A 20,050-nucleotide genomic window follows, 5' to 3' on the forward strand; every position below is an offset into this window, starting at 1 on the left:
ATGGATGAATGGCATCCTTGAAGTGACTGGACTGACCTTGAAGGAGCTGGGGGTGGTGACGGCTGACAGGGAGCTCTGGCGTGACTGGTCCATGAGGTCACGAAGAGTCGGAGACGACTGAACGAATGAACAAAAGATGAGTCTATCATGGGATTTTCTGGGGCTGAGAAAGGGTCTCTTACAAAGATTACCTAGTTGATTCCCATGGCCAAAACCTGGCCTCCAGAGTTGTAGCCCAACATTCAAACCACTACACCACACTGGTTCTCAAATCCCACATTAGTGTTATCCAAGCACACCAGACGACAGATAAGGAGTTCCATGCCCGGTGAGCTTCCACTAAACCAGATTAGCCTAGGATGCAAGTAATAGCAATGCACTTTGAAATGCATACATTCACAGAAAAATACAAAACATTTTATGCAGTTCTGATAGCTATTCAGATTTCCTGTGCCTCCTCCTGATTGGCTGAGAAACCGTGCCAGTTAGGATTCACGCAGGAATTGGCAGGAGGTTTTGCTGATGTCACTAACAGAAGGAGGAGATCCCTGTGGATGGGAAGAAGCACAGCTGATAGTTGATCAGTTTAAAGGTCCAGTCTGTTGCAGACTCACCTTTGGGAGGGCGCAAAACTGGGGGAAGTGATGATGTGAGTATGCAGATGATTCCTTGGTTAACTTAAGTGTCCAGTTCCAAGGAGATGAAGGTGAAAAACCCAAGACAAAGGACGTCAATCCCAAACAACCTGGGGCTTGGTTGCCTTTTCAGAAGACTAATGTATTCATATTTGTTTATCCTTCTCTTCTGTGGGAATGACAAACCTCCAACTCTTAGTTAAATAGGAAAGCATCTTAAGCTCATCTTGGTGAGAAAAAGGATAATCTGGTTCACACACACACACACACAAAACGGGTTTGACTTTATCTGGCTTGGGATATTGCCAGAAAGATCTTTTGTTACTTATGTAGCAATCTCTGTTCTCAGGAACTTATGCAAGCAGGGGACATGGTGACAGCAGATGCCTTCAGGATACGTCTGATACAAGTTTATACACTTAGACATTGATACAGTATAATAGCATAACACAAAAGGTATAAGTTTTATACATTTAATGAAGGGTTTAGATTTGGTAGAGTTCAGAGTACAGCTGCTTCTGGGCCCTACCAGAATGTCCAGTGGCTTCAACATTTCAAAACTTTGAAACTGCAGAAAATGTTTTAAAAATGAAGAAAAAAACATATTTCTCACTTGAAGACTTATTTGTTCATAAATCTTTTGGGGAGGGAGGTGCCGTGACTCAACAACAATACTTCAATGATTTCAGATGGGACTATAAGGGAGGCCTTAGCCCATTTTGTTTATCACTTTATCTTCTGGGGGCAGGGAGATTAATATGAATTTTCTTGGGAGATGCGATTCTGGATGTTACCCCAGTAAATGTCTGCACTTCAAAATGTACATTGCCGGCTTTAAAATACATTTCTTTATGGGTGGAACTGTAAGCAAACTCTCTGCCGCACCCTGGTTGAAATTCAGCCCCCTTGCCAGGATTCATCAGATGTTCCCTTACTTTTGTGAAAATGACTCAGGACTCAAAAATATATGCTGCCTTTTAAGAGAATGATCCTGCTTGTGGGTCACCTGTTGACTGTACATGCCCCATATCTTGTAGTAGCTTTTCTTTGATTTTATATGCTGTGCTCTGTTTGCAAAAAAGAACAGGCAAACCCTGATCCCTTTTAAGCCTTTGAGCTGCAACAGCATTGGGAGGAAATTCTTCCAAGTATCTGTAGCCGTCCAAGCATTTCGGGCACATGTGTGCAAAGTTTTCTTCCCATCTCACGTGACATGAGGCAGAAGCTCAAATACATTACACAATAATCAAAATATGCCTCTGGCAAAGTGAAGCCAAAAGAAGTGAAGCTGCTGCGAAAAAAAGTGGGAAGAGGGAATGCAACTGAAAGGCATTGACTTTGACAGACTTCAAGGAAGACATTCGAGAATGCAGAATTTCAAGCCCTCCCTTTAAAAGAAGCCCAGTTTGCAGCACGAACAACGAATCCCAGGAAACTGGACAACAGAGTGCCACAGTTAAACATCTGTTTACAATTCAGCAGATTTTCCGGTCGGATGTCAAGAATCACTACCTTCTTCAAAAACGTTTATGATCGTAAGTAATATTTTAATGGGAGTGTTTTTAAATATTTTCTAAACAAAGCTATGCTGTTTGCATAGACACAAGTCCACTTCCAATGTACTTTACTCTTAAACTAGTGTGCTTACGACTCTAACCTTACAATGTTTAATTTACTGAAGAACCTAGATCAAAGCATTAGTTCAAGATATTGGCTGCCTATGCAGCTAATGCAAATTTTCTTTTAAACAGAAAAAGATCCCCTATCAAAAAATATACTGAAGGTTGAATATCAGAAGGCTACCTGCTGCTAAACTCCAAGTGTTGAAATTGGGAAAAAGAGGCCACGTTTGCATTCTAGCTTCTTTCTGAACTCCAGCAGACAATGACTTCCTTTTTATACTTAATGACATCAGACAACTTGAAGAACTAGCTTTTTATACTAACTTTAAGTCCTCACAGTTCCCACAAGACAAATCCAGCCTAGAAAGTCATTTATCATTTTGAGAAAAGTACCCAAACATTACATGGGGGACTGCCATCACCACTTCATTAGGATATAAATTTTAAAAATGTAACTTGGACTTTGGGATGTAGATTAATACATCTCACTTCTCTACCAAAAAAAGACCTAAAGGGGGAAGAAATGCAGATAACTTCTTTGTCTTTAAACCACAGAATCCTTTGTCTCAGAGGAATGCAATTGTTATTTTTCCTTGATATATAGCTTAATTTCCTGATATGGTAGGGTGGAAAATCAAAGTTTTGTTGTGCCAGGTGAACTGGCACATTCATTTTATAATCACCTGCTTGACTTTCTCCCTCATCAATGGTAAGGGTGGGCAGGCATGTAGCCAGGGGGGAGGGGCTTGAGGGGCTTCAGCCCCCCCCCCCCCAAAAAAATTCTCATGGTGGTTCGCGAAAAGGCCTTACTGGTGCATTATTTAAACTGTTACGTTTATTCGTATCATGATCTGATCACCATACTCAATATATCCCATATGCATGGGGGTATTGGGGTAATGATACAAAAGGTTTGCTAGGCTAGACCCTCTTTCACTCAGACTCAGCCCCCCCTGAAACTCAGCCCCCCCCCCGAAACCCCCCCTGAAAAAATTCAGCCCTCCCCCGAAACGAAATCCTGGCTACGGGCCTGAGAGTGACCCTCCACATTTTGTTGAACCTTAGAGTCGTCTTCAAGTCATTTCTGACTTACAGCAATGCAAGGTGAGCCTATCAAGATTTGGCAAGATTTGTTCAGAATGGGGTTTGTCTTTGCCTTCCTATGAGGCCGTGAAAGTGTGCCTTGCCCATGCTATTGATAGATTTCACAAAGCAGTTAGTCTGTTGCTGAAATTAAACCTTGGACATGATCAATGACTTGCATGTTTGCACAGAGGGCTTTTAGGAAATGATGCCTTCAGAAATGGGTGATTCATAACTCCTGGTAGTACATGGCATCTTTTTTAGGTCTGCTGGTTCCCACTAGTTCCAGCTGTACTAGTTACAGCCTCAGTAAGAAAATGGAGTTCACACAATGGGATCTGAAAACACCATCTATTTCTTCCCCTTCTGATATGGTTCATTTCCACTCACCAAATTCCTTTCTGTATATAATCTAGCAATGTGTTTAAGGGCTCAGGTGGGGGCGCCCTTGTTCTCTTCCAAAGTAGTGGCAGTATTTTCATTCAGTCCTTTAATATGTATTTCTATGGCCCTGGCCCCATATACACTGTCATATAATGCAGTTTCAAACTGCATTATATGATCAGTGTAGAGGCGTATAATACAGATTATTCTACACTGACCATATTATGCAATTTCAAACTGCATTATATCGCAGTGTAGTTGGGGCTTATGTCTTTGTGTAGCCTCCGAAATCTTCCAGATTTTGACCAAAGTAAGGATAATTCTTTGTTTGTTTCACTTACCTACCAAAAAGACCCGGTGGGGGAGGGAATGCAGATTACTTTAAACAAAACATACAATCATTTTTCTCTGAGAAAGGCAATTGTTTCTCTTGTTACATAGCTTAATTTGCTTGGTATGGTTGGATGGAAAATCAACAAAGACCTGTTGCGCCTTATAAATTGTCATATTTCCTTTATAATCAACTTGTTGGCCCGTCCGTCCATCCATACATCCATCCGTCCATCCCACCCAATGGCAGGGGATAGTATCAATGTATTCTGAACATCCAATTATTTCAAGTGGTATACAGGACACTCGCCGTTTCCAGGAGTAGATGTGTTGCTTAGGGCGCATCCACACAGCGCCCAAAATGCACACGCTCACGCACTTTTACCTTTTACAAAATGATGCCTCAGGTAAAAGTGAATTAATTCGGGACAAAGCAGGAACACCCTGTTTTGTCCTGAATTAATCTGACACCTGGAAAGACCTGGGTCTTTCATAGCACCCAGGGCTTTCCAGGTGTGGGCCCTGTGTGGATTGGACTGGGGGATCGCATCGTGTGACTTCTGGGTCCAATCCACACAGCTGTGTTAAGGTTGCTTTGCTCGTGGAGCCTGAAAAACCCAAAACAACACCAACCCCATACCCCCCACCCCTAAAAAGAGCTTTAAAATTTCTTACCCGACTGCCATTAAAGTGATGATGGACCTCTTCTGGCATGTAGAAATGATGCGCCAGGAGAAGGGGGGAGAAGGAAAATCACCTATTCCTGCCCAAATTCTGTTCAAGTCACTCCCCCCTAATCCAAAATTATTCTTGTGAAGGGATAAGTCCAGTTTTATTTTACTATGATTAACACATCTCCCAAACACTCTTAGCAGAAAATGATATCCATGTGTATTTTGCCTTTAAAGGTAAAAGTATTGGAAAGGGGAAGAAAACACCCACACATTTTCCAAAACATTCTTAAAAGCTGACATTTTCTGGAATGAATTTTACACTGCTAAGGGAATGAATTCGGAGATGAGAAGGAAAAGAATGTAAAGATAAAGACAGAGAAGCTGTATAACTGTTGTCAACTACACAGCAGAAAGCCCCAAGCAAGTAGGAAACACCCTCAACCCATTAAAATTGTTCTATAATGCTCCACACTTTTGAAATATTCTCTCTCTCTATTTATTTTTTTTTGTGGCAAAAAAAGCTTTTTGAAACAGAGATTTGAATAGGTTCTTATGGGTTTTTTCGGGCTATAGGGCCATGTTCTAGAGGCATTTTTCCTGACGTTTCGCCTGCATCTATGGCAAGCATCTTCAGAGGTAGTGAGGTCTGTTGGAAATAGGACAATGGGTTTATATATCTGTGGAATGGCTGGGGTGGGGCAAAGAGCTCTTCCCTGCTGCAGTTAGGTGTGAATGTTTCAGCTGATCAGAGATTTGAATTTTTGCAGCTATTAAAGTTACAGAATATCATCCAAAACACAAACACCACTTCTACACTGCCATATAATCCAGAATATCAAAGCAAATAATCCACATTATCTGCTTTGAACTGGATTATCTGGATCCGCACTGCCACATAATCCAGTTCAAAGCAAATAATCTGGATTTTATATGGCAATGCAGAAGGGGCAAAAATGAAACATGGAAGTCCGAAAATTTCCATCAGTGCCTTGAGGCCGTTACTAGATGGTTATTATTATTATTATTATTATTTGCATTTGTTGACCGCCACTCTCAGCCCGAAGGCGACTGGTTGCGTGCCAGCAGGTTGAGGGTGAATCCAGCGAAGACGGAGATCCTTTGGCTGGGCCGTCCGGGTGGGAGGGAGATCCAGCTGCCTACCCTGGATGGCGAGACACTACACCCGTCATCTTCTGTAAGAAGCCTTGGTGTCTTATTGGACCCGCTGCTCACAATGGAGGCCCAGGTCTCTGCTGTGAGCAGAGCGACTACGTCACGCTAGGCGACTGGCTCCCTACCTATCTAGGAACGACCTGGCTACGGTGATCCAGGCGACGGTCATCTCGAGGCTTGATTACTGTAACGCCCTCTACATTGGCCTTCCTTTGTCAGTGATCTGGAAACTGAAGCTGGTGCAAAATGCGGCGGCTCGTCTTCTCACCGGGGTGCCGGCGAGGTGTCGTATCACCCCAATTCTCCAACAGTTGCACTGGCTTCCAATTGAGTACCGGATTACTTTCAAGGTGCTGGTACTAACCTTTAAGGCCTTATATGATCTGGGGCTGGCGTACCTGAGGGCCCGCTTATCCCCCTACCAACCCCAGAGATTATTCCGGTCTGAAGACCAAAATTTGCTTGCAGTCCCTAACATCCGGACCTATCATTTGTCATCTACTAGGCATAGAGCCTTCTCGATTGTAGCCCCTTATTTATGGAATGCCTTACTGGTTGAAACTCGAACCATCCGAGACCTACTTGCTTTTCAGAAAGCCTGTAAAAGTTTCCTTTTCCGACAAGCTTTTGATGGGTGAAAACTCGGGGCTATGTCCATCCTCGCTGCTTACTGTTATTTTAAAGCTAATTTTATTGTTTTAATCTGCTTCTGTAAACCGCTCCGAGCCAAATTTGGAGTAGCGGTATACAAGCTAAATAACTAAATAAATAATAACATTTATTTATTTATTTATTTACTGCATTCATATCTTGCCCTTCTCACCCCGAAGGGGACTCAGGGCAGCTCACAACAAAGGCACAATTGGATCCCTAGAATACATATAAAAATAACAACATATTTTTGAAATCACATACTTAAAACATATCACTTAAAGCAATTACTTCAAATCAAAGAGTCCAAACGCATATTCCAGGAGCCATACCTATTGTCATTTGCATTGTTCATTATTGCACTGAGAGGTCACTGGGAATTGTTGCACTAGGAATCATTGTGCAAATGCTTGGTCCCACAACCATGTCTTCTCTTTCTTCCTGAAGGCTAGGAGGGAGGGAGCCTATCTAATTTCCATGGAGAGAGAGTTTCATAGTCGAGAGGCCACCACCAAGAAGGCCCTGTCTCTCGTCCCCACCAGTCGCACCTGCAAGAGGGGGGCGGGATCAAGAGCAGGGCCTCCTCAGACAATCTGAACCTCCGAGATGGTTCATAGAGAGACTTCTTGTCTCAAGTGAAAATTCTGGGAGGCTTCAGAGCAGTATGCAACACCAAGAAAGCAGGTGGGATTTGCATGCCTTGTGCTAATAATTGCCAGCGCTTCCAGAAGATTTCCAGGAGTGATGTTTGCATTACAAACAACCCTCATGAAAAGGAGGTAGGAAGGGGGAGAAGACAAGAGTGGCAGCATCTTTGAGACTCACTGGTTTTTATTTTCCCATGAGATCCCATGGATAAAAACTCAATTCTTCAGATGCAGTACTCAGAAATCTTGCATTCACTGGGAAAAAGAGAAAACAACAATGCCTTTATATACATAAACATAAATATCCTTCAAGTTTTATTTGATGCTTAGATCATAGGTCTTTCGCATATTAAGCAATCAAATAAATATATGAAAACCAGATTTTGTTGTTTATTCGTTCAATCGCTTCCAACTCTTCATGACCACTGCCTCCACGTTTTCTCCATCTATTTGCCAGTTATCAATCAGTTTTGTTGCCAGAATCTTGGTTTTTTTATGTTTAACTGCAACCCAGCTTTTGCACTTTCTTCTTTTACCTTGATTAGAAGGCTCCTCAGCTCTTCCTCACTTTCAGCCATCGAAGTGGTATCATCTGCATATCTAAGACTGTTAATATTTCTTCCAGCACTTTTAACTCCAGCCTTGGATTCGTCAAGCTCTGCACATAAAATGCACCATTAAAATCCTATATAAATCATTATAATGCTACATCTATCAATGGCAAGATTCGCCCTTAAAATACTATATAAGATACTGCATGGACTAGCACCTGCATAATTAAAAACCAAGTAAACACAAGTAAATGCAGCATTACTAAAACTTAAGCAGGGAACACACTGGATATAAACAGCCACTATTAGTTAAAAGGGTTACAGCCTGTGTTAGACGGGGTTACACTCCCCCTGAAGACGCAGGTTCGCAGCTTGGGAGTGATCCTGGACTCATCGCTGAGCCTGGAACCCCAGGTCTCGGCGGTGGCCAGGAGAGCTTTTGCACAACTAAAACTTGTGCGCCAGCTGCGCCCGTACCTTGAGAAGCCAGACCTGGCCACGGTGGTCCACGCTCTTGTCACATCCCGGTTGGATTACTGCAACGCACTCTACGTGGGGTTGCCTTTGAAGACTGCTCAGAAACTACAGCTAGTTCAGCGAGAAGCAGCCAGATTGCTCACCGGAGCGACGTACAGGGAGCATACAACCCCCCTGTTGCGCCAGCTCCACTGGCTGCCGATCCAGTTCCGAGCACAATTCAAAGTGCTGGTTTTGACCTACAAAACCCTATACGGTTCCGGCCCAGTGTATTTGTCCGAATGGATCTCCCTCTATGTCCCATCTCGAAGCTTAAGATCTTCTGGGGAGGCCCTGCTCTCGACTCCGCCACTGTCACAAGTGAGGCTGGCGGGGACGAGGAGCAGGGCCTTCTCAGTGGTGGCCCCCCACCTGTGGAACTCACTCCCCGGGGAGATTAGATCGTCATCTTCCCTCTTGGCGTTTAGGAAAAAACTGAAGACCTGGATCTGGGATCAAGCCTTTGGTCATTCTGACAGCTAACTGAAGGATCTGATGATAGATAAGGACAAATGGAATGGAATGGATATATGGACTCTGAACCCTGAGCATGAGATTGTTTTATGATTTTATTATGTACTGATGTTTTTAATTAATTGTTGAATTGTTTGTATTTGTACTGCCTGTGAATTGCCTTGGGCATCTAATTGTGCCCCCACTGTAAGCCGCCCTGAGTCCCCCCCGGGGTGAGAAGGGCGGGGTATAAGTAAATGAAATAAATAAATAAATAAATAAATAAATAATAAAAGCATCCCCAGCACGGTCGACTGCAATATCAGAAATTAGTCTTGCTTGGATTTTCTTTCCTGCCAAGGCAAAAAGAAGTACCTTGTGAGTAACCACAGGGTTAGTGTCAGCTAAAAGGTAGAAAATCTTTTCTGACACAGAATTGGTTTGAAGAAAATAAAGAATATGCCCAGGATTTTAGTTCTTGGCTCAGAATACAGAGGGCAGGAAAACAATAGTGAGGCAAGTCTTCAATTTCCGGGGCCCTGCAAACACATAAAGGAAGAGCAAGACGGGTGCCCGTGTATCGAACATCAATCACTTCTGTGGGCATACTTTGAAAATGAAGGGCTGTGAAGGCTTGCCTAAGTTTGGGAAATGTGAGCCTAGTCAGGTGGATAGCCCTATCATGGTCCAGTTTGTACAGTCTGAAGCAGTGGGAAAATTTGGAGTTATTAATAGCCTGCCTATCCTGGTGAAAACCATGATTAAAAATATATTCATGGAGCTTCTCCCTTGAGATCAAGATTGAGAACTTATCAGACAAAGTGGGGTGAAATTAAAGCAGCTTCTGATATCTTGTATTCCAGACTTTGCATTTTGTTAGTTGTTCAAAACATCCCTTGGGGAGCAACCTCACTGAAGACTCTTTTACACTTCTCCAATAATGAAATAGGGTGACGTGAACACGTGATCTAATGGGGAGGGGAGAGACCAACCTCTGCCAGGACCAAGGCTGTCGGGGTGCCCAGTGGGAGTCTCAGTAGTTTCTTAAGGAATGTATTCTGGAGGTGCCTCCAATTTCACTGTCTGAGACTCATCCCATCCCCAGACAGCAGCACATACAAAATCTGAGCTAGATGGCACGATAACACATGATTTAATAGGCTCTGGTATTTTTGTTTTTCTTACTCCCTGTCCTTGAAATGGAAACTGAAAATGCAATAGGACTAACCCCAGTCAACAACACACCATAATGCTTCTAAACAACTGAAAATTTACAAACTCAGGAGGGAACTGAGTATACCTGACATAAACACCCTTTTTGAAATTACTACTGACACCAATGCTACTCCCTTAATTCTTCATGATAAAACTAATGAGCCTCTATCAGTAAGTAGCCTTTGACAACAACTTGGCTATATATCATGAAGGAGTGTCCTTGGAGTCAAATGAAACAGACGTGTCAGAAGAGAATTCCCTCATTACCTGAGATAAAACAACATACAAGGCAAGCAATTACCTTGGATCTTGTGATGAACCAATGTCTTCTTTCAGCCCACACTGTTGTTTTTATTTTTGGATGGCTAGAAAAAATTGTAGGACAGTTGGAACTTCTTAAATTTGCAGTTGACTACTTCACTTAGAAAAATATATCTTTAAATATATTTGAATACCAATTACATAACTAACGACACAATATCTCTCATCAACATATTAGTCTTCTCTAATTACATGTAAATCCAAAATTAAAATATTAAATGCAGTTCATATTGCATTACTTGGCAAGGTAGAAATATCACAGGGTGCATATATATATGTGTGTGTGTGTGTGTGTGTATGTGTGTGTGTGTGTGAGTGTGTGTGTATGTATATATATATATATATATATATATATATATATGTATATATGTGTATATATATATATGTGTGTGTGTGTGTATATGTATATATATATATATTAGAATTATATATATATATATATATATATATATATATATATATATAATTCTATTTCATTTTTTTCTTTTTCTATATATATATAAAACCAGTAAAGAAGAAAAGAAGATAAAAGAAAATGAGATAGAAAGACAAGGCAGCTGTTTTGACTTCCCGGTATCTTCTAAAGGGACATCTCTTTTCTCTCTTCTTCCTCTCTCCCCTCATCTTCTGTTTCTTATTTGTTCCTTCCTCTCTCTCCTTAGTCTCTTGCCGTGTTTTTGCAAAAAAAATTTAATTATTATAATAAGATCTTCTTGTTTTGTTCTTTACAGTATGCAGTTACTTTTTCCCAATTTGTTTCTTTCATGTTTATTCCTTTACTTTTTGATACAAGAAAGGTAAGTCTATCCATGTTCTTGATCTCCAATAAGAAGAACCATCAAGAAAGAAGAATGGGAGGAGATTTGGAGGAAAAAACTAAAATATAACTATGCAATAGATTTGAACGAAAATTGGGTAAAAAAAGCATACAGATGGTATATGACGCCAAAGAAGTTAGGGAAGAGCTACAAGTGCATGAATACACAATGCTGGAAATGTAAAGAAATAGAAGGTTCATATTTCCACATGTGGTAGTCATGTCCAAAGCAAAAGCATATTGGAAAGAAGTACAGAGAGAACTACAAAAATATTAAAGATTAATATTCCATGGAAACCAGAATTATTCTTGCTAGGAATGCATGGACTTGACATAGAACAAAATACGGACAAGCTAATATTTCTGATTACGACGGCTGCTAGAATTTGCTATGCAAGAAGATGGAAGCAAAAAGAAACCCCAGATGAAAATGAGCGATTAACGAAGATATTGGAGAAATATCACAGGGTTTTCTTGGCAAGACATGTTCAGAAGAGGCTTACCTTTGCCTTCCTCTGGGGCTGAGGGCACATCCAGACAGCACCTAAAGTGTGCATCCTCCCCTGGGGCATCCAGATGACATCTCAGGGAAAAATGAATGTTTTCAGCAAAAAGCAGGAAAACAGTGCTTTGTCCTGAGGTAATTTGACTGCTGGAAAGACGCTGGTCCAAAGACCCATGTATTTCCAGGTGTGGGGACTGTGTAGAAGGGCCTGGGAATCACACCATGCTACTTCCAGTGCCCATCTACACATCTGTCTCGGGTTTCTTGGCCTCCTGGAGCCCAAGAAACCCAAGACAGCCCCTACCCCCTTCTCAAAACCTTTTTAAAAGCCTTTTAAAAAGGAAAATAACTCACCCGGCTGCCATTCCCACTTCTCCAAAGTTCTCCTGGCACATACAAATGATACACCAGGCAAAGAGAAAGGAGAATGAAAATCACTCCCCCCCCCTCCCCCCGACTTCCTTCTCCTGTCATATCATTTGTTATGTGCCAGGACATCTCTGGAGAAAGGGGAATGGCAGGCAGGTGAGTTTTAAAGGCTTTTTAAAGAGGTTTTATTTTGTGTCTCGGTTCCCTGCTGGAAAGCCCGGCAGTGCATGTGGACCCCCCCCCCCCCCTCCCAGAAAAGCACGTTTTAAAAATGTGATTGCTCCCAGGTTAAAGGGCTGTGTGAAACCGCCCTGAGAAAGTGTGACTTGCTTGAGATCACCCAGTGGGTTTCATAGCTGAAGAAATATTTGCACCCTGTTCTCCAGAGTCAGCTGAATACTAAAACTGCTATATGTTTTGATATGGCTGATGGGCTAATCAATAATTTAAAAAAAACCTAAAAATCCTATATCAAGTTGTCTCCATTTGTGAAGATACCATGTTTAGAAAAAACAGTTTTCACATATGAAAACCTGACAGTTTTCATATGTATGAGAGTTGCAAATGTGAAGTCTCGGAAAAGAAACAGAAAAATCCTCAAAAAGAACAGATACCTTTTTCTTTTCCTGGAAAAATTGAAGTCTTTTGGGGGTGGGGGCTGTAAGTTTGACTAAAGTATTTAAATCAATGTGCCAATATATTTACAACCCTAAAATGATGTAACTATGTAACATTAAAACTTTTATGCAACACAGTGTACAGCATCTAATCTCTGCAATTCATGGTCTTGGTTACGGTTCTCCTTATGTTATGTTACATATGGAGAAGGAGAGGAAACAAATTATGATTATTTTTCTTTGCTAACATTGATGGTTTATTCTGGCATTTTATGTGTTCTTTACCAAAGAGGTTCCATCCAGTTCAGAGCTCCATTTGTTAGAAAAAAAGAGTAAAATAAAATGAAAATTCAATTCATACTTATACTATGTATAAACTGTACTTTTAATATATCAACATGTTAATGTAATGTCAAGCAAAACTCTTCATAATACATGTTTTGTTTCTAAAGTAACAGAATAAGTTTTGTACAATCCCCTTCTAGATACAATATTTGGCTATGATATTGCCTGCATTTCTTATGGCAAAAACAAAAGCATCCCATACTTTTCTACTTAGAAATAAGCCTTACTGAGTTCACGGAATATACTCCCAATAAAGTATAATTAGCAGGACTGGAGAAAATATTTGGCCACAGGCAATCCAGGGTGAGGCTGATAGGCTTTTTAGGTCAAAACACCTGGAGGGCCCTAAAATTCCCAACTGGCACTATATTTAGCATTGCAACCTAGATTAATAAAATATGCACTCTACTTCACTTTGATAGCAAATGTAATCCTCCTGAAGTGTGTGTCTTCTCTTTTGCCTACTTAGTTAAAACCTCAACAGTATTACTAATCTTTTACATACATACTTTCTCAGTACAAGTTCCTTTTTCAATAGCCCGTTGTTGTTGTTGTTGTTGTTGTCATCGTATGTCTTCATGCCATTTCTGACTTATAGAGACCCTGGCACAGTTTTGTTGGCAAGATTTGTTCAGAGGCAAGTTGCTTTTGAATTCCTGTGAGATAGAGATGGTGTGACTGGCCCAAGGTCACCCAGTGGGTTTCCACGGCTGAATTGGGATTCAAACCGCTATCTCCAGAGTTATAGCCCAACACTCAAGCCACCACACTGGCCCTCAATAGTCTACAGCTGGAACTGCTTTAGGGGCGATCATATTCAGTCCCAAACGTGGAAGATAATAGTATATTTCCTGTTTTATAGTCTATATTTTTCTGAAACTGATGATAATGATATGATTATGTTGGTGGGTGATAATGTTTAACTTTAATACAGCAACCAAAACTCCTGAAAATATTTCATATTATTGGGTTCCTCAACCTGATGATTTCCAGATGTTGAATTAAATGCCATCACTCTCAGTAAGAAGAGGACAATGGGAAATTTATATTGTAACTTCCATTTGCGAGACATCAAATTGGGAGAGGCTGGCACAGATAACCACAATAAGGCCCAAAGGGGAAATATAACAATGTTAGTGGAGCTTAGGACTCAGGGCTGAGAAGACTTCTGGTATTTGGAAGTGACGGAAAGGGGAGATAAAGGTCTGAACTTGTGCTTCCTGACTGAGCCACGCCTGCTGAGAGTTGCCAGGGGCTGTAGTGTCTCCCATTGTATTGCATCATGTAAATTGAGGACATCAACTGATAGCATAATTGACAATACCTCTGTTTAATGTTTTCTTTGTGTTCTAACCCCACCCCACCCCCACACCCCACACCCCGCAAAGATCAGGAAAAACACACAACACAAAGCAAAATCCAAAAGTCACAGACCTGATATAATTCCACAATGGTGTGCAAGATTTTGAGAACTTTTCATCAGAATAGTTGTTTTTCAAAAAACTGGATGTGGAGGAGAAACATGGAAGCTCACAATTTTGCTTGGATGTTTTAAGCTAAAATATCTGTGATTGAGCTCAGCCCAAAATGAGAAGTACAGCCTCAAGAAAAATCTTTCTAGGAATATTATTAGAAAGAGAAGAAGAATGACTAAAAAGCTGGATGTCAAAAACAACTGGGAGAAAGGTAGCCATATAACCCTGTTGCAACAAAATCAACAAGTTTCTGGAGGTACCTTGAAAACTAACAAGCTTTAATAGGAATATACTTTGCTAACCTCCAGCTCACTTGAACCTCATAATGTAGGCCGGAGTTTACAAAAGTTTATGTCAGATCATTGAATCTTCTGTGGTTGTTTGAGCTAAATCATAGTTACTTTAGAAATAGGGAAAGATTTGCTGGTATAATTGTGTTTTGGAAGCAGCTAGAAACAACTCAAAGACATACAAGAGCAGCAACAACAAATATTAACCTAATCTTGTTTGTTCTTTCCAGCATGAAAATACTGCCATATCATTATGGGCCTTTGTAGGTCTTGCCTGAAAACATAATTGGTCTGAGGCCAGCATGATGAGACTTTAGTTTAATCAAATTTTAATTGTTTTTGCATTCAAATCCCTAACATCAATCTAAGTGACCCCTATCTACACTGCCATATAATCCAGTTTCTGAATCCAGATTATCTGCTTTGAGCTGGATTATGTGGCAGTGTAGACTCATATAATCCAGCTCAAAGCATATAGATTCAGAAACTGGATTATATGGTAGTGTATATCCAGCCCGAGGTTCAGAAGACATACATTTAGACTGAGCCAAGAATTGGTTTAAACCTAGAAATGGGCCCTTCCACACAGTCCTATATCCCAGAATATCAAGGCAGAAAATCCCACATTACTGAGTGTGGACTCAGATAAGCCAGTTCAAAGCAGATAATGTGGGGTTTCCTGCCTTGATATTCGGGGATATAGGGCAGCATGGAAGGGCCCTCAGTCCACACTCAGATGATGTGAGATTTTCTGCCTTGATCTTCTGGAATATAGACCTGTGTGGAAGAGCCCCCAGTCAGCTCTGTAATCTATTCAGTGATGAATGGACTGGGCTTTCAACAAGGATCTATATATTTAAATCCTATAATTTTTCTGTTTTCTGAGTCGATAGCAGCCATTGGTGCCAGCTGCATTGTGTGTTGCTTTAACACCTTCTTTTTCATTTTTTTCAGGTGTTCACCATGATCTTCCTTGTGCTGTTTGTCTGGATTGTACCCTGTGTAGCCAACCAGTTTCTCAGCAGCTTTCTAAAAGCAGAAATTCAGAAAGGTTCTAAGCAACTTATATGTAGTTTGCCAGGGCCACAAGGCCCCCCAGGGATACCAGGACCTCGCGGTCCAGCTGGGAATATGGGAAGGATGGGCTTCCCAGGAAAAGATGCACAAGACGGAAAGGATGGGGAAAAAGGAGAGAAGGGTGAAGAAGGTAAGCAGCAATGAGCCTTTAAAACTCTGTAACTTAGCAGAAATGCCACTATATCCTCTCCAAATCTGCTATAAGAGGTAAAAGGGGTACTGCCCCTGACTATGGAGTAAGGGATGCACTGCTGGAAACTGCACACACACACAACTTCTGCCAGTGGGAAAGTTTGAGTGTGAGCTCCACTTAGGAATGCTTCTGCAAGCAGAATCACATAGTGTCCTAAATTAAATTGCTAGCCTCAATTCAAGTCAATTAATTGAACCAACTGATGAATACTCAGTCAAAATTTAAGTAACTCTCATTGATCTTGTTCTATCCTGTTTGGCCTGTTGTATTTGGGACTGGCAACTGGGTTTGGACTTGTTAATGAAATTGCAAAAAGATATTACGGGCCACCAGTGGCGCAGTGGGTTAAACCACTGAGCTGCTGAACTTGCTGACCAAAAGGTTGGCGGTTCGAATCCGGAGAACAGCGTGTTAGCCCCAGTTTCTGCCAACCTAGCAATTTGAAAACCTGCAAATGTGAGATCAATAGGTACCACTTCGGCGACAAGGAAATGGTGCTCCATGCAGTCATGTCAGCCACATGACTTTGGAGACATCTATGGACAACGCCAGCTCTTTGGCTGAGAAGTGGAGATGAGCATCACCCCCCAGAGTTGAGCTAGATGTAATGTCAAGAGGAAACCTTTACCTTTTTTTACAGGCCAAGGATTTGTTACAAAATGGAAAGCTACCTCTCTCCATTCCAGTCATTGCTTTTTTAAATGTCTTCCTCTTTTCCTACTCCTTCCACCTTGCTATGTATTATCAAATGTTTTGATGCAGGGATTAATGTATGCATCATTTTTGTTCTGTTAAAAATACTTTATTGAAAAGAGCTCCAAACTTGTTTTGTATGTACATGATTCTAACATATATTAATTATATACCACAATGCTAATGGGGACAACACAGGCACTGGCACTTTTAAGAATGTGATATTAGGTCAAACCACCATGATAAGAAGGACCCGTTAGTAAAAGTTTCTCCTGTTACACTTCACTTTCACTGAAGTTGATTTGTCTCTTAGGTCCACAAGGCAGAACAGGGAACCAAGGCAAGCCAGGGCCAAAAGGAAAAGCGGGAGCCATTGGCAAAGCTGGCCCCAGGGGTCCAAGGGGCCTGAAGGGACATCCTGGGAGAAGTGGAGGACCAGGAAAGAAAGGGCCCAAAGGTGTGCAGGGAGATTTGGGGATGCCAGGTCCCTGCAGCTGTGGGGCCAGTAAAGCCAAGTCAGCCTTTTCTGTTGCTGTGACCAAAAGCTACCCAAGAGAGCGCTTACCCATCAAATTTGACAGGATCCTCATGAATGAAGGTGGGAATTACAACACGTCAAGTGGGAAATTTATATGCAGCATCCCTGGCATCTACTATTTCACCTATGACATCACTTTGGCCAATAAACACTTGGCTATTGGGCTGGTGCACAACGGGCAGTACAGGATAAAAACATTTGACGCCAACACGGGGAACCATGATGTCGCTTCTGGATCAACAATCCTTCCCTTGAAGCAGAACGATGAGGTCTGGCTGCAGATATTCTACTCGGAACAGAACGGACTCTTTTATGATCCCTACTGGACTGACAGCCTTTTCACTGGTTTTTTGATATATGCTGACCAGGATTACCTCAATAAAATATAGGGCTACACAGCCAACATCAGCGAACCATAGCAGAATGCAGAGCATGAAATGTTATAGCCACAATGTACATGCATCTCTGAAACATTCTTACTCTATGAAATTCAGCCTAAGTGGACTGCAGCCTGCCTATGTATATAGGTAGCGTAAGTCGTTGTGTTTGTCTTTTTGTGCTAAGAATAAACGAAAGATTCACATAATGTATAAAAGGGAGAAGGGAGAAAGAAAAATACCTGTTTTATTAAGATTCATATTTCACAACTGAGAATTTGTCTGGCCCCAGCCTGGGACAACTTAAACTGTTGACGTGCTCAGTATCTTTATACCCCTTATTACACAGAAAAAACAAACACTACACAGACACAATGCTTTCTTTCTTTTTCTTTGGAGACAAAAACGTGCTCATATCAGGAAGGAGTAAACATAAAAAACTTTTAAATACCAAATCAGATCATTTCTCTGTCTACTTCAGTGCTAGCTTTGATAGGCAAAGGGATTGAACCAAGACTTTCTGCCCTCAAAGTATATGTTCCACCGTGACCTTTGATCCTTCCCCTGCAACCAGAACTACCTGTTACTTTAAAAAAGTTTCTCAAACACTGCTCTTGTTTTTTGATTGTTAGTTGTGCAGCTTGGGGCCGGGTTTAGCTGTGCTGCAGAAAAATCCTCCCAATCCAAAGGTCAGCAGTTCAAGCCCAAGTCAGGGTGAGCACCCGCCGTTAGCCCCAGCTCACTGGCCCACCTAGCAGGTTGAAAGCAGAAATGCAAGTAGATAAATAGATACCGCTTTTAGCGGGGAGGTAATAAAGGCGCACTTAATGACATTGATCGGAGGAAAGCTCTTTGGCATGGAACATGGACCCCTGTGTTTGGAGTTGAGCACAGCCTCCAAGATGCTGGAAATAAGATGGGGAAAACTGCCTTTACCTCTGTTTGTGTTGTCTGTCCTTGTTAATTGTATAATCGGCATTGAATGTTTGCCATATGTATGTTCTATAAGCCGCTCTGAGTCCCCTTCAGGGTGAGAAGGGCAGGGTATAAATACTGTAAATAAATAAATGTCCTAATGGTGTGTGGAGCTCTTGTAAGAAATCATTGGGGCGCCAATGCCCATTTTCCCATTGTACTTTTCCTACAGCACTTTTCACGTTTTGCATTCACCCTGGCATAGGGAATGAAGGGCTGCTTTGCATTTTGTCATTCCAAATCAAGTTATCTGGAAACTCAGATTTGGATTTTTAAAACCTCTTTTAAAAGCATATTGGTTAAACAAACAAATATCCATCCAATGAACCTCTCTTCACACAATCATGGTCCCTTTCCATATGAATGCATGCTGACTGCCCAAATATAACTAGCATGATTTTCATCATGGGGATCTCATAAAAGAGTTATCTTCATGCATACATCTTTCCCTTTTAGTTGAGGAAGGAGATTTGTTCCAGCCTCTCTGTATCGATACTGCCAAATTTTGTGTGCTGGTGGCCATATGCAAAAGTAACAGCTGTTTACCATTAGCATTGTTTTGTGAAGTTAATGATGTGGCAGTGCTTGTACACATGGAATTCATTTCTAATTGAACATTAAATTAGGGGGAGCAAGACGGTGCAACAATAAAACCTAAATAAGTTATTAGTCTCAACTAAAGTAAAACCTTTGAATTAGAGAAATCAAAGGTTGATTATTCATTCATTCAGGGATCTTTCACACTGGGTAATTATGGCAATATGATTCCATTTTAACTACCATGGTTCATCCTATGTGATCCTGAAAGGTTAGTAATTTGTTTAGAAATCCAAGAGGACCCCACTGGCTGAGGAGCCTAAATGCCCTTCCTTCCAATGCTGATCCCAGGATTTCGTCATATAAAGGCTTACATACTTCAAGAAACAAAGTTTACAAGGAGTTAGTAAAAGTTTACTTAAGATAACCAAGAAGCGAACTATACTATGGATGCTGTCAGACCTCATGAGTATTACCTAAACCATATATTTATAGGCAATTGACCCTGTTTGTCTGTGCAAGGATTCAGTACCACTTTCACAGCCTTTCCTCCCATTTGCTTATTAACCATAGCATTCCCTATCCCCTGTACTATTCTCCCAAGACAATACTTTTGGGACTGCTGTAGCTTCTCTGTCTCAAATCTGCCAAACAAAGATAAGCGTTTCTAACTAAGGAGAACCCTCCCTACAAGCCTCTACTAAAAAAGGAATATCAGCATGTTATAAACATGACACCCATCATCCAGTATACATATGTATAGATGCATATAAGCAACTAAATGAGCAGCTACACAAAGACAATGTGGCATGGCTCAAAGAAACAAGGCAGGACTTGAGGTCCTGACAGTTTTTTACAATGTGGCCATGGCAGTTAATGTGGAATCATACTATTGCAATTATGTAGTATGAAAGAACTCTCAGTAGCTCTACTGAATTGGGACCATGAAGTAAAATTAGTGTGAAAACATCAGGTTAGGGCTAATTT

General features: G+C 41.2%; 1 protein-coding gene across 1 annotated transcript; it reads left to right on the top strand.

Moving 5' to 3' along the window:
* The first annotated feature begins 1,806 nt into the window (after positions 1-1,806).
* On the top strand, positions 1,807-18,632 carry C1QTNF2 (C1q and TNF related 2). Its single transcript, XM_060764957.2, has 3 exons — positions 1,807-2,170; positions 15,628-15,880; positions 16,950-18,632. The coding sequence occupies exons 1-3, from the start codon at positions 2,165-2,167 to the stop codon at positions 17,561-17,563; spliced, it is 873 nt and encodes a 290-aa protein (XP_060620940.1). The 5' UTR covers positions 1,807-2,164; the 3' UTR covers positions 17,564-18,632.
* Positions 18,633-20,050: the final 1,418 nt, after the last annotated feature.

The sequence above is a fragment of the Anolis sagrei genome, chromosome 2 (assembly GCF_037176765.1).
Source record: "Anolis sagrei isolate rAnoSag1 chromosome 2, rAnoSag1.mat, whole genome shotgun sequence".
Classification (NCBI taxonomy): Eukaryota; Metazoa; Chordata; class Lepidosauria; order Squamata; family Dactyloidae; genus Anolis; species Anolis sagrei.